The sequence below is a fragment of the Panthera tigris genome, chromosome F3 (genome assembly GCF_018350195.1).
Source record: "Panthera tigris isolate Pti1 chromosome F3, P.tigris_Pti1_mat1.1, whole genome shotgun sequence".
Taxonomy (NCBI): Eukaryota; Metazoa; Chordata; class Mammalia; order Carnivora; family Felidae; genus Panthera; species Panthera tigris.
This window is the reverse complement of record NC_056678.1, coordinates 42,562,572-42,576,411: the sequence shown is the minus strand read 5'-3', so window position 1 is coordinate 42,576,411 and position 13,840 is coordinate 42,562,572. Positions and strand designations below refer to the sequence as shown.

General features: G+C 43.4%; 1 protein-coding gene and 1 non-coding gene across 12 annotated transcripts in view; both read right to left on the bottom strand.

Moving 5' to 3' along the window:
- Nucleotides 1-6,843: 6,843 nt before the first annotated feature.
- The window catches only part of ZC3H11A (zinc finger CCCH-type containing 11A), a 45,402-nt gene continuing 38,405 nt past the window's right edge, over nt 6,844-13,840 (bottom strand). For all 11 annotated transcript variants that reach the window (XM_042975368.1, XM_042975365.1, XM_042975367.1 and 8 more), the window contains 5 exons: nt 13,627-13,706; nt 11,090-11,420; nt 9,706-9,872; nt 9,274-9,341; nt 6,844-8,836 (listed from right to left, as the gene is read on the bottom strand). In XM_042975368.1, the coding sequence (XP_042831302.1) occupies nt 8,578-8,836; nt 9,274-9,341; nt 9,706-9,872; nt 11,090-11,420; nt 13,627-13,706 (905 nt within the window). In that variant the 3' untranslated portion in view covers nt 6,844-8,577. The remainder of the gene's footprint in view (nt 8,837-9,273; nt 9,342-9,705; nt 9,873-11,089; nt 11,421-13,626; nt 13,707-13,840) is intronic.
- Nucleotides 10,603-10,706, bottom strand: LOC122236038. Its single transcript, XR_006214247.1, has one exon. It is a non-coding gene; the product is annotated as a U6 spliceosomal RNA (small nuclear RNA).

Sequence of the window (13,840 nt, the reverse complement as noted above, 5' to 3'; positions counted from 1 at the left end):
GGAAGCGGAAGTGTGTGGCGCGCGCGAGGCGACCGGGGCGGCTCCTGGGAAATGCCTCTCTAGCCGTGGAGGTTGCTTTTCTCGGTGCTCCATAGCCCCTGCGGGGAGGCCCTCCGGAGGCGACCGCACCTTGGACCGTGAGTCGGTCCTACAGCGCCTCCTGGAGGGAGCCGGGAGGAGGCGCCGAGCGGCCTCGCCTGTAAGGCGGCCGCGGCGGAAAGCGGTGCAGAAGCTGGCGCCTGGCGCCGGAGCGGCTCCATTTTCTATGTGGGCTTTAGGAGCTGAGTGGTTACCCTGCGTACCTCTAGGGTCTAGGGCTTTTTCTGAGGCCTATTTCCTTGAAATTTAGGCATGAGGGGCCGCATCGTGATGGAGAGGGTAGGGCGGCAGGAAGCCCAACTCGGAGGACCACCCCCCTGACACTAGCCAGGCCCCGCCCCGCCTGACACTAGCAGCCACAGATGATCTGAAACCCGGAGAGCCCCCTCCACCCACACCCACACCCACCCACACACACACACACGCACACACACCTGCCACTAGCAGCCACAGATGATCTGAATGCAAAAATCAGGCCCTGTGGTTCGCTCTGATCCCACTCTCGTCCCCTTTGTTTTCTGAACACTGTGAGTAAGGGGTTACTGCAAGGTGGCCGCAGGGCCCGGCTGGCGGGGAAGCCCTGAAACCTGAGGTCTAGGCCCAAATAAGGGTCAGTTCCTCAGCCTTGCCCTGTCTCGGCGGTGGCATCACCAGGATGGAGATGAAAATGTCCTTCCTCGCCGGGTTGAAGATGCAGTGAAGCGGTGCCTTGTGTGTGTGCTCAGCAAGGCCTCCGTGTTGAAACACACTGTCGCCCGGGGGACAGAGCTGGAAGGAGAGGAGCTGGAATTTGTAAAGTTTTGTCAGGGGCTTGTGGCCTGGCAGAAATGTTATTTGATCGGGATACCCATTTCACAGATGAAGAAACTGAAGCTCAGAGTTGCGGGGGCTCCTCTAAGGGGACACCCCTTAGGCAAGTGGCAGAATCATAACTTGCCTGAGATCTTCTGCTGAGTAGAATATCGATGCTTGTCCTTATAAAATGTTGTGATTAAAGGATGTGAAAATGAGCTTTACACTATAAAGAGCTGGAAAACGCACAAGATAATTATTTGTTTAAAAAAAAAAAAAGGTGTCCCACCCAATCCCAGTAGAGGGTTAGATTGTCCGGAGAGTAAACAGGAGATTTGTTGAATTCAAAGATAGCATGGGTGGAATAGACTATCATACCTGTCTCATCTCAGAAAACAAAGATGCTTAACTACTTTTGCAACTTCCCGGCTCTGACGTCATGATGCCTAGGCTTTTGGAGATCGATCCCTATAACCTATTATCACACAGTTCGTGAGAAGCGATTTAAAAAAAAAAAAAAAATGAGTTTGCTTGGGCGCCTGGTGGCTCAGTTTGTTGAGAGTCCCACTTCAGCTCAGGTCACATCAGGGTCACTGCTGTCAGTGGGGAGCCAGCTTTGGAGCCTCTGCCCCTCCCCTGCTTGCGCTTCCTCACTATCTCTCTCGCTCTCTCTCTCTCACAAAAATAAACATTAAAAAAATAAAAATGATTTTTGCTTTTTTACATTTAAATTTTTGAACCATCTAGAATGTATCCCAGTATATCCTGGAACGGATACAACTTTATAATATCTAGATGGCTACCCAGTTTTCCATTACTATTACAAAAAAAATAACCCATTGTTCCCCATTTAATTTAAAATGCCACATTTTAGGGGCACCTCGGTGGCTCAGTTGGTTGAGCGTCGGACTCTTGATTTCTGCTCAGGTCATGATCCCACCAGGGGCCTGTGATCAAAGCCCAAGTCAGGCTCTGCACTTGGGATTCTTTTTCTCCCTCTGCCCCTCTCCCCCACTTGCACTCTGTCAACCTCTCAAAATAAATAAGCATTAGAAATAAATAAAATGCCACGTTTATAATATACCGTGTGTGTGTGTGTGTGTGTGTGTGTGTGTGCGCGCGCGCGCGTGTGTGTAGTTTATATTTTGCTCAATTGATCTTTGTGTCTATTTATGGGCCAGTGTCACTGTTGCAAGTATTGTATGATGTTTATTTGCTAGGACTAAAAGTCAGTAGAACTTTGTTAGCTATTCTTGTTTGTTTCTTATAAACTTTAGAATTAGCTTATCTGATTAAAAGAATCCTTTTACAATAAACTTGAGAACAACTTAGAATCAGTTTTTTAAAACTAAGTGCCTGATGGCTATTCGTTTAAATTTTCCTTTTGAGTTTTTGAGAATTTTCCAGTAAACTTTTTAGTTCCTTCTTGCTAGCTTGCCTGGTGTAATCATAGATATTTCCTCTTTCTTGTACTTAACAATTGCCTTTTCCTTGCTTGTATGCTCTAGCAGGGTTTTAGAAGAAAAAGTGATAGATTCAATTACGTAAAAATTACATAAAGTTTTGGGTGACTAAAAAGCCACCGTAATAAGCAAAGTCAAAAGATCTGGGAAAAGTATGTTTGCACCACATCAAACTAATGGCTAGTTTTATTAGTATATAAAGAACTTTTTAAAAATGCTCTTCTGGTTCTCTATTGCTGTGAAAGAAATATTTCAAATAGTACCTTAAAACAACAACAAGTATTGTTACAATTCATGATTTTGTGAGTTAAGAATTTGGGCATTGCTCAGCTGGGCAACTTTTTTGCTTCAGAAGACAGACATATTCAAGGGCTTGGCGTGTGTATTTGGAAAGCTGGCCTCACTTGGGTCCCCCTCCATGTCTGTGTAGCCTCGGGGCCTCATCCATGGTCTCTCTAGCAGACTAGATGCTTTCTTTGCTTTTCTTTTCTTAAATAAAGTTTATTTGGGGCGCCTGGGTGGCTCAGTCGGTTAAGCGTCTGACTTTGGCTCAGGTCATGATCTCACAGTCCGTGAGTTCGAGCCCCACGTCGGGCTCTGTGCTGACAGCTCAGAGCCTGGAGCCTGCTTCGGATTCTGTGTCTCCCTCTCTCTCTGCCCCTTCCCTGCTCATGCTCTGTCTCTCTTGGTCTCAAAAGTAAACATACATTAAAAAAAATTTAAATAAAGTTTATTTATTGATTTTGAGAGAGGGAGAGAGAGAAAGCATGAGTGGGGGAGGGACAGAGGGAGAGAGAGAGAACCCCAAGCAGGCTTCATGCTCAGTGCAGAGCCCGACAAGGGCTCACAGTCTCAAAAACTGTGAGATCACGAACTAAGCCAAAATCAAGTCAGATGCCTAACCAACTAAGCCAGGCACCCCTAGCAGAGTAGGATGCTTGCTCACATGAGGATTCAGGCCTCTAAAAAAACCAAGGCTGAAGCCAACAGTATCTTTTAAAGGCCAGACTCGGAACGAGTTTATGGTCCACACCCCCGGTCAGGTTCAAGGGCTGGAAAAATAGAACCCACTTCTGTTAAAGGCTAAAGACTTTGCAGCCCCAATCTGACCCAAAGATCCAAAATACAAATTGGCAGAAGTGAACAATTAGTTTATAGTAAAGGAAATACAGATGATCTTCCCACATATGAAAAGATGCCCAACTTCACTCATTATGAGATATGCACACTAATTTCCCCTGAGAAGCATAGACAAAGATCAAAGAGTGGTGGTAATGGCAATCATTAAGCTGCACTAGTAGGTATTTAATCCTATAGATAAACTTACATGTGTGATATAATATAATCACAGCAGCATCATGTCTATCAACAGGGAGTATCTCAATCACTGCATATTCATATAGAATGATACTGTGCAACTGTAATTAAGATCAAAGACGCTCCTTGTGTCCTGATATGAAATGGTACGCCATATACAGTAAAGAGAAAAATCAGGCTATGGTATATCTGAGATTTATTTCAAAATGATTCCATGGGGGCTCCTGGGTGGCTCAGTTGGTTCGGCATCTGCCTCTTGGTTTCGGCTCAGGTCACGATCTTGCGGTTCGTGGGTTTGAGCCCTGCGTCCGGCTCTGGGTTGACAGGACAGAGCCTGCTTGGGATTCTCTCGCTCCCTCTCTCTCTGCCCCTTCTGCACTCGCGCTCTCACTCCCTCTCAAAAATAAACATTAAAGAAAAATGATAATCCCATGGAGCGAGCAGAGCTGAATCTCAGATGGGGTAAGCCTAAGGAGCAAAAGTAATCAATTTATTATTATTATTATTTTGTAAACACTGCCCTCAATGTGGGGCTTAAACAACCCCAAGATCAAGAGTCACATGCTCTACCAACCGAGGGAGCCAGGTGCCCCTAAGGAGAAACATTTAAGGATTCACACTCACACATGCAAATATAACCCTGGAGCGAGCACCTCCTTAAATTGCGCCCAGGCACCTTACCTACCTCATCTTAGTCTCAGCCCTGGGGCCCAGAATAAGGGGTGGATAGTGGGTATGGGCGTAGATGAAACAGGATTTGTCACGAATTTGTAATTCATAATTTAAAACTTCATAGGAAAAAATATAAGGAAGCAAGGTGCAGATCATGGATTTAAACCTGATACTGTATGTAAATGTATTTGCATATATATTTGCATATATATGCATATGTATGCATATATGTATATATATATGCATATATATATATATATATATGCATATATATATATATATATATATATACCTAAGATCTCTCTGGAAGAATACCAACTGATAACGTTGGTTTTGGAGGAGAACTGGGTAGCTGGGGCAGGAGTAGGAAGGAGAATTTTTTATTGTATACCCTTAATACGTTTTCAATTTTGGTAATTGTAAATGAATATACAGTTGATCCTTGAACAATGTCAGAGTTAGAGGTGCCAACACCTCAGCCCCACCGTGCAGTGAAAACTCTGTGTATAACTTTTTACTCCCCTGAAGCTTAACTACTAATAGCCTGCTGTCGACGGGAAGCTTTGCTGATAACGTGAATAGTCTATTAACACATATTTTCTCTGTTTTATGTATTATATACTGAATTCTTAAAATAAGCTGGAGAAAAGGAGATGTTAAGCAAGTTGTAAGAAAGAAAAAAAGAAGAAAGTCACCAGAAAGAGAAAATACACTTACAGTACTGTGCATACATTCACTGAAAACACCCAGAGTATAGGCTGGCTAGGCTAGGAGGGGATAGGGTGGTGGCAGGCTGGCCCCGGCATAGTGATATTCTGCAGCCTGGTGGCCTTGGTTTAGCAGGGGTAGCCACCGGTGGTGGTGGTTGGGGGGGGGGGGGAACCTGTGGCTGGCCACAAGGGCCTGAGTGCACAATACATCTGCCCCAACCACCTGGAGGTGTACCACGGGCCCGTGGCCACCAGCAGCTGCCTCCCCGAGCCCAGTGCACAGAGGACTCTGTGGCCAGGGCTCCCTCTGCAGTAACGTCCTTGCTCTTTGGGCCTCTGCTTCAGCCCAGTCTCCTGCCTGCTAGCGGCCCCCAGCTCAACCTACCTTGTAGGGACACAGGGCGACCAGCCACCCTGCCCAGTCCTGGGGCTCCCCGAGGCCACGGAGGGCCCCGGAGGCCTCCCCAGGAAGGGCAGCAGGTTCAATCTCTGCATCAGTGGCCTTCTCATGGGTCCATTGAAGACCGGGGCGGGCATCTGTAAATAAATGCCACGTAGCTTTCGCTGTCAACTCAAAAAAAAAACAAAAACAAAACAAAACATGTGTAAGTGGGCCTGTGCAGTTCAAACCAGTGTTGTCCAAGGGTCAACTGTATCACCAACTCTATCAATTCATTAAATAGTGGAAAGTACTATGAAACCTGTTTCCCTTTTTAAATTACAACTAATGTTTTCAATTACAGCTAATCGTAATGTTGTTGGAAAACGCTGAGATTTTCACAATGCTCCCCAAGTGTCTGCAAAGTGGGCTTGAGAAACACTGGTCCAGAGAAACACACCCTGAGTGAAGAGTCAGCTCCAGGCCTCAATAGTCAACAGCATCCTTCCTCTCAGCTCAACTTCCCTGCGTCTCCACCAGAAGCCTCACAGCTTGCTGAATGACTAGGACGAATGAGCATTCCTAAGAGTGGGGTTGCAAAGCCAGGGGCAGTCTAGCAAAGATCAGCAGCCCCTGATACGGCTCAAGAGCTTTTGCATTCATCTGGCCACTTATTTTATGCCTTTTGTCATGGGCTGAAGTGTGCCCCCTGAAACTCCTATGTTGAAATTCTACCTATTCCCCAACGGCAGCTCAGAATGTGACCGTAGTTGGAGACAGGCCCTTAAACGGGGTAATTAAGGTTGAATGAAGTCAGATGGCTGGGGCCTATCTTGAAATTTCTGGCTGTGGCCAAACTCTGCAACATTTGGGCCCTCTTCTGTTAAAACTGCAAACCATCATCACTCGAACCTCAACACACAATCTGTTTGCTATTTGTGAAAAGTTGATTGGACTTGTTGGAACTACTTTTAGACTATTAGAAAAAATCTATGTTCTCTGGTAACAAACTTATGTGTATTCCCTTGACCAAAAAATTGGCATATTATATGAAAAAACTTGTCTGAAATTTTTAGGACCTCATGCTTGAAAAAAAAATTTTTTTCATGCTCGAAAATTCTTAATGGAACCCAGTTAAGATCATTTCTAAACCCTCTCTAAAAAAAACAAACGGCATTATTTGAGTTACAATGATAATGGAACTCAATTCAATTAATGTTGGGCAACCCTACGCAGCTAAAACTGAGCATACTTGTAAGTTTGGCAATACGTCCTTGTGAGAGTTTTCTAAAGCAACACAGTCATCTGTGAAATTGGAGCATTTAAACAAGAGGCCAACGACGTTCTGACTGGGGCCCCTATCGAGACAGACCCTAGGCTGAAGTGACGTATGACCGCTTGACTCACAAGGTCCAGACTTTCCTACACCGGCTTTATTTAAAACACAAATAAGTATTTCTCTTTCTTGTAATGGCAAATGGTTCAAATAATGCTGAACATGAATCATTGACTAATACAAGGACTTTAAATATGAAACAAAATTATTTTTAAAAAAGCAAAAGAATAAAGGTTATATACAAAAGGGACCTGGAATCTTTAAGCTGATTCCAAAAATGAAATGAGTAGAAAATCTGTGGTGAAACCAGAACATTCCACCCCTGCTTTGGAGAAGGGCTATTATACAACATTCAGTCAGCTGAAGAAGGATTGGTAGAGAGGTGTCTATACATAAGTTTCAAGTCATTTTTGCTTGTGCAGAATCATCCAGATCTTCCCAAGACTGAATGGGCAGTCCTGTGGCTTTCTTCCTTTTCCATATTCCCAACAAGGCTACATGAAGTTCAACTCTTGATGAGCCGCTTACAACAGCAGTTCCTTAGGAGCCAACACGACAGGTGGGTCAGATTTCCCTATGAGAAACAAACTGGCCACCCACAGCAAAGTATCAAAATGGACAAGTCCTCCTTTCCTCTTCCTTCCGATTATGTACAACATGTCTCCTTTTAAGACTCTTCTCCCCATCACGCTTGTTCCTTCACACGTCTAAACCTTGAGGTGATACGAAGGAGACCGACATCAAGAAAAGAAAATTCAATTCCGAAATGAAGAGAACTGGAAGGTATACAATACACCCCCAGAGCATCACAATAATCCCTGCTACAGTACGGTTCGGCGTACTGCTACAGTTCGTAGATAAATATTGGCAGCTTGGAGGAGTTCCATTTTTTTTCCCCCTGGCGGTTAACGAGTACCAAATAAATACTGGGCGAGACGAGTTTGCTGGGAGAGTTAGAAATAAAAAATTAACCAATTTTTATCCCTGTGATAATTCAATGCCAGTAGGAGGCAAGTACTGAAGAAGAGAAGGGACAACTTTCATGCTAAAAAAAGAATTTCTCTAATCATTCTGTCACCATCTCTTGTTAAGAATCCAGGGAATCCCAGAAATAGAAAATTAGTTTCAGAGGACCCCTGAGGCACTTTAAAGCCTTAAAAAATTACAGTAATAATAAATTAGCTATTGCTCTTTAGAGGCTTACAGAGCAGCAGAAGCATGAAAATCAGGTTGAAAAAGTTATGTCCAGATTACAAGCTTTCTGAGCTGCTCAGCCCTCTCTAAAGCTTAGTTGGATCTCCAAATACCTTTAAAAAGACATACGATTTAACACAGACTGAGTGGATTTTTTGTTTAGTGGTAGTGTGAAATTTGGTCCTTAATGGCAGCAGCTGTCTTCATCCTTTTCAAACTCAGGTAACATTAAGTACATTAAGACAAGACATAAAAGAAATATACAGCAAAGGGGAAAAAAGCCCAAACTGACAAACACCTCAAGGAGTCACTAAGTTCTCTCGCACCCTTCGACTTGGATCTCCCTCTCAGTTTTTTTGTGGAGAGGTGTAAGACAAGACATTTTTCTTATAGATGCTAGACAATGGCATCGGATGGACAATGGTTATCAAGGGACTTTAAAAATCTGACCCCAAGGAATCCAGGACAGGTAATTCGGAGGTATACTTCTGATACGGGGCAAATTCTAGACTAAAGAAATGATCATCTTGGGTAAATGTTATAATAGATGAAACTAAGTCCAGTTTTTTGTTTTTCGTGTTTTTTTTTTTTTTTGTTTTAAGTGTTCTACCGCCTTCAGCTATCAATCATCTCTGACAGCTCAAGCAGAAGGTCATCTTCATCTTTCCCAGGATCCAAGTCGATCTCAGCTTCTAATTTGCCTCCTGAAATCTCCCATATTAGTTTCTCAAAATCATCCTCCACTGAAAGCGGGGGCTTTCCTGTTGAGGCAGAGCTGAGTCGGCGAGTTTTGGTAGCCACCTGGGATGAAGAAGGGCCAGATACTTCCGGTGGGGAGGGATCAGAAGAGGACTGGACCGGAGGCAGCGCAAGACTGTAAGAGAAAACCCCAAAAGATTATTAGAAAACTGCCTTGTCAGTGGTTGGCTGAATGGTCCCACCATTCAATGGTCCCGCCCACTGAATGTCTCAGGAACACGAAGAGTTAGCAAAGAGCTGTTTCTGATAAAAAACGTAACACAGAACTGTTTTACTGATTTGGGACAAAGCATTTTCATCCTTTAAAGAAGCGGAATTCAAACAGATATTTAAAACATCAAAAAAAAATAATATAGTCAATATATGAACAATGGCACCAAAGGAGAACAGCAACCCTGAGTATCATGTTTTCTTGCGATTAACTGGAAGCTTACATTTACTTAGACGTGGCTAAATCGGCAATGTTCAAATGTTTATTAAGCAGCGTTATTCTCCAGAGCATAAATAAGAAGAGTGGCCTAAAGTCTGCTTAGGAAGAATCGCAAGCATTACCTGTCTCTGGGTTTTTCTGTCTCAGGCAGAGCGACTGACTTGTCCTCAGAGAGGAGTGGGACGACAGCCTACAAAAGGAAAAGTAAGGCGATTCAGTGGGAGGCAGGCTTTTTTTATTTGAACATACTCATGTTCTTTTGCCACTTTCTCAGAATCTTGGTTATTATTCTGGAAATCCAAGAATAAATAGTCCCAAGGTTGAGTGCCGAAACAGGCAAAATATCTTGCTGCCCAAGAATTCGCTTTAAAAAAAAAATCCCATTCTGCCACCCCACAAAGGTGTGCTTATAGATGGGAGACTACGGTAACAACCTAAACTACCAAGATGCGGAGGCAATGGCAGAAGCGGCAGAGGCAGGGAGCTGGCAGAGCTCTTCTCCCGGCTTTCCTCCCACATCGCTCACAGCAGCATCGAGTTGGATCCACGCTTACCACAGCTGCTTTCCTGGTGGCGCTTTCCTGTAGGACGCTGCTGGAGCCGAGTGGCTTCACAGCTGCAATGACAGCAGGGTGCACCTCCGCCGCCTTGCGCTTGGGGGCCAACTTGGGGGATGAGACCACTTTAACGACAGATGGCTTCACGTTGACTTTGGGTTTAGCTACAAGGGACAGAAAATATCTGATTAAGAACTAGAATAATTCCTCTTTTACGTGGAGAATAATTTAGAATATCGACCTTCCTTCACAATACTGGAAATAACACACACACCCCAAAATGAAAATAATCCATGAACGATCTGCACTATACATGTGGGCATAATGTAGATGTATACTCAAATAATCCCTTCCAGTGGCTCTTGAATTTGCTGTTCTTCCATTCCCTGGTGTTTTCCTTCTTCAAAACCAGAGGAAAGATACACCACAGAAAGCTTTTTCCCCCACGGAGATGTAACTGACATATTAACATTATATTAGCTTAAGGCATACAACATAATGATTCAATATACTGTGATCGTATGACGGCCATGGTAAGTCTACTTAGTACATACACAGTTACAATTTTTTGTGTGTGAGAACTTTTAGGATCTACTCTCCTGGCAACTTTCAAATATGCAATACGGTTTTTTTTGTTTTTTTTTTTTAATTTTGTTTTCTAACGTTTATTCATTTTTTAAGAGAGAGAGTAAAAGTGGGGGAGGGGCGGAGAGAGACGGAGACACAGAACCTGAAGCGGGCTCCAGGCTGTCAGCAGGGAGCCCTTTGCGGGGCTCGAACCCATGAATCGTGAGATCATGACCTGAGCTGAAGTTGGACGCTTAACCACCTGAGCCACCCAGGTGCCCCTGCAACACAGTAGTAGTTAACTATGGTACGTCCCATGACTTGTTTAAAAATATGCAATCCTTCACGAATCTGCATGCCAGCCTTGCCTGGGGGCCATGCTAGTCTTCTCTGCAGCGTCCCAATTTTAGTCACGTGCTGCCGAAGTGAGCTTTAGATAAAGCTCTTTCTCTCCTTTTTTTTTTTTTTCAGTTTATTAACTGATTTTGAGAGAGAGAGAATCTCAAGCAGACTCTGCGCTGTCAGCACGGAGCCCAATGTGGGGCTCGAACCCACAGCCCGTGAGATCACGGCCTGAGTCGAAGTCGACCGCTCAACCGACTGAGTCAGGCACCTCTAACAGCAACTTTAAATTCTGAGAAAGGAACTCCTCTAGTTTTGTCTTTATTTTAAATAGAATTATCAAAAATCCTACTCTCCACCTGTGTGACCAGCATACAACACAACCGGAATCTGACTCAACTGTTGTCAGGAGTTACTAGAAACTCGGTAATTGTGAAATCCTAAAGCAACACACTTTAGCAAAACCACTCACCTTTACCCCTTTTTTCCAAGGTCTGTGCTGCACATTTCACATTCAATATTGAGTCCCCAATTCCTGAGGTTTCTACCTCTGCTTTTTGGGACGACTTTGTGGGCAGCCGCTTTGTCAGGTGCCGTGTGATGCCTGGCGCAGCCGCGAGCAGGGCCTTCTCTGCTATCTGAGTGTTGCAGGAGTCTACATCTCCCCGAAGGGGTGTCAAAACTGATTTTTCCTTCTGCGTCGTTCCCCTCTCCAATTGTTTCTGCATGTGCTTCTCTCTCATGGTCTCACATCTCTTGGCTTGAATTTTAGGGATGCCAACTCCCGTGGTCTCTTCTGAAGCCTGTGGATAAATTTAAATGACAGATTTGAAAACTTAGTACCCCCAACAATCTGCATGATAATTATTATTTGTAAGTTACCAGGCTTTCTTTAGATCTCAAAAACAAAAACAAAAAAACAAAAACCAAAAAACTTAGGGCACCTGGCTGGCTCAGCTAGTAGAACATGCAACTCTTGATCTCAGGGCTGTGAGTTTGAGCCCCACATTGGTATACAGGTTACTTAAAAATAAAATCTTTATCTATCTATCTATCTATGTATCTAAAAGTAGGCTTCACACCCAGCACAGAGCCCAACGTGGGGCTTGAACTCATGCCCAAGAGTCAGATCCAACTGAGCCACCCAGGCACCCCAAAATTTAAATCTTTAAAAAAAACAAAACAAAAAACTTGTTCCAAAGAAAAAAAACTAAAGCTGAAACTAATATAATACTATGCCAATTTTATTTCAATTAAGAAAATCTTATTTATAAGTTACTAGGCTGACCTCTAAGTCTAGCAGAGTTTGACGTGATCTAGAACACAAGAGCTGATATTAAACGGAAAATGCCAAGCTGAAGATGAACGTTAAAGATACATGGAACAAGGGACACCTGGGTGGCTCAGTCAGTTAAGCGACCGACTCTTGATTTCCACTCAGGTCATGATTTCCTGATTGGTGGGACTAGGCCCTGCATCGGACTCTGTGCTGACAGCACGGAACCTGATTGGGATTCTCTCTCTCCCCCTCTCTCTGTCCCTCCCCCGTGCATGTGTCTGCAAGCTCTTTCTCAAAATAAACAAACATTAAAAAAAAAAATGTGTGGAACAACAAAAACCCCAATGTTATAGGATAGATGATCTTGACCCTAAGTCAACTACAAACGCCTCCTAATCAGACACTGGCACAAAGATTTATGTTCAATGATATTCATCCTCTTAACTGTATAAAACTACATCTACATGTCCAGAAACAGACTATATTGACATAATAGAACATTATGTTCTATTATGTGGCCAACTAATGTCTTGAAGAATTATGAATACAGCATAATTAAAGCAGGCTGCAAAATGATACACTGTAGAGTTCTCAATTACTTTATTTTTTTAATGTTTATTTTTGAGAAATAGAGTGGGGGAGGGGCAAGAGAGACAGAGAGAGACAGAGACAGAGACAGAGAGAGAGAGACAGAGAATTCCAAGCAAGTTCTGTGCTGTCAGTCCAATGCGGGGCTCAAACCCATAAACTGTGAGATCATGTGACATGAGCCAAAATCAAGAGTCAGATGCTTAACCAACTGAGCCACCCAGGAGCCCCCTCAACCATTTTCTAAACATGAGTTAAACACTGAACAAGTTCACATATACATGTGTATATAAACAAAAGGCTTGCAAGAAATCCATGAAGACACCTAATGGTTACTACATCTGAGTTGTGGAATTATAAGCATTATTCTTTATTAAAAAAAGAAAAGTTCCCAAGTTTTGTACAATGGGTGACATTATGCTTAATTTAAAAAATATTAAATGGGTGGCTCAGTCAGTTAGGCGCCCGACTTCGGTTCAGGTCATGATCTCATGGTTTGTGGGTTCGAGCCCTGCACCGGGCTCTGTGCTGACAGCTCAGAGCTGGAGCCTGCTTCAGATTCTGTTCCTCTCTCTCTCTCTCTCTCTCTCTCTCTCTCTCTCTCTCTCTCTCTCTCTCTCTCTCTCTCTCTCTCTCTCTCTCTCTGCCCCTCCCCGGATCACACTCTCTCTCTCTCAAAAATAAACATTAAAAACAATTTTTTTAAAATATTAAATGGGGGTGCCTGTGGCTCGGTTGGTCAAGCATCCGACTTTGGCTCAGGTCGTGATCTTGCAGTTCATGAGTGAGAGCCCCTCATTAGGCTCTCTGCTGTCAACATGGAGCCAGCGTCAGATCCTCTACCCGCCCCACCTCCCCCGCTTGTGTGAGCTCTCCCACACTCTCTCTCTCAAAATAAACATTAAAAAAATATTAAGCGGCCAATTAAAAACAACTTTAAAGGGGTAGAGAACACGGATATACACAGAAGTACAGAAAACCCTCACAGAAAATTATAAGCACAGTGAAAGCTTGTTTCCCTAACTTATCAGTGAAACGTTACATAGAAATTTATTATGCTAAAACTAAAAGGCACATTTTACCATTCATTTGGCCTTTGCTTGCCATGAACAAAACTATACCATGATCTAAAATAAACTCACCTCTTTAGCCTCTGTTCTAGTACCAGTGCTCTGAGAAACCACTTCGCTTCCTTCTTGAAGTTTCTTCTCTTCTTTTATACCTATATTCACATTAAACACATCATCAATTCTCTCACTTAGGCTGCAACTTCAGTAACAGATTAAAGCAAAACTTTTCTTCATAAAAATAAAGATAAGATAGGACGACTAAAATTGTAGATAAAGCCCATCATCC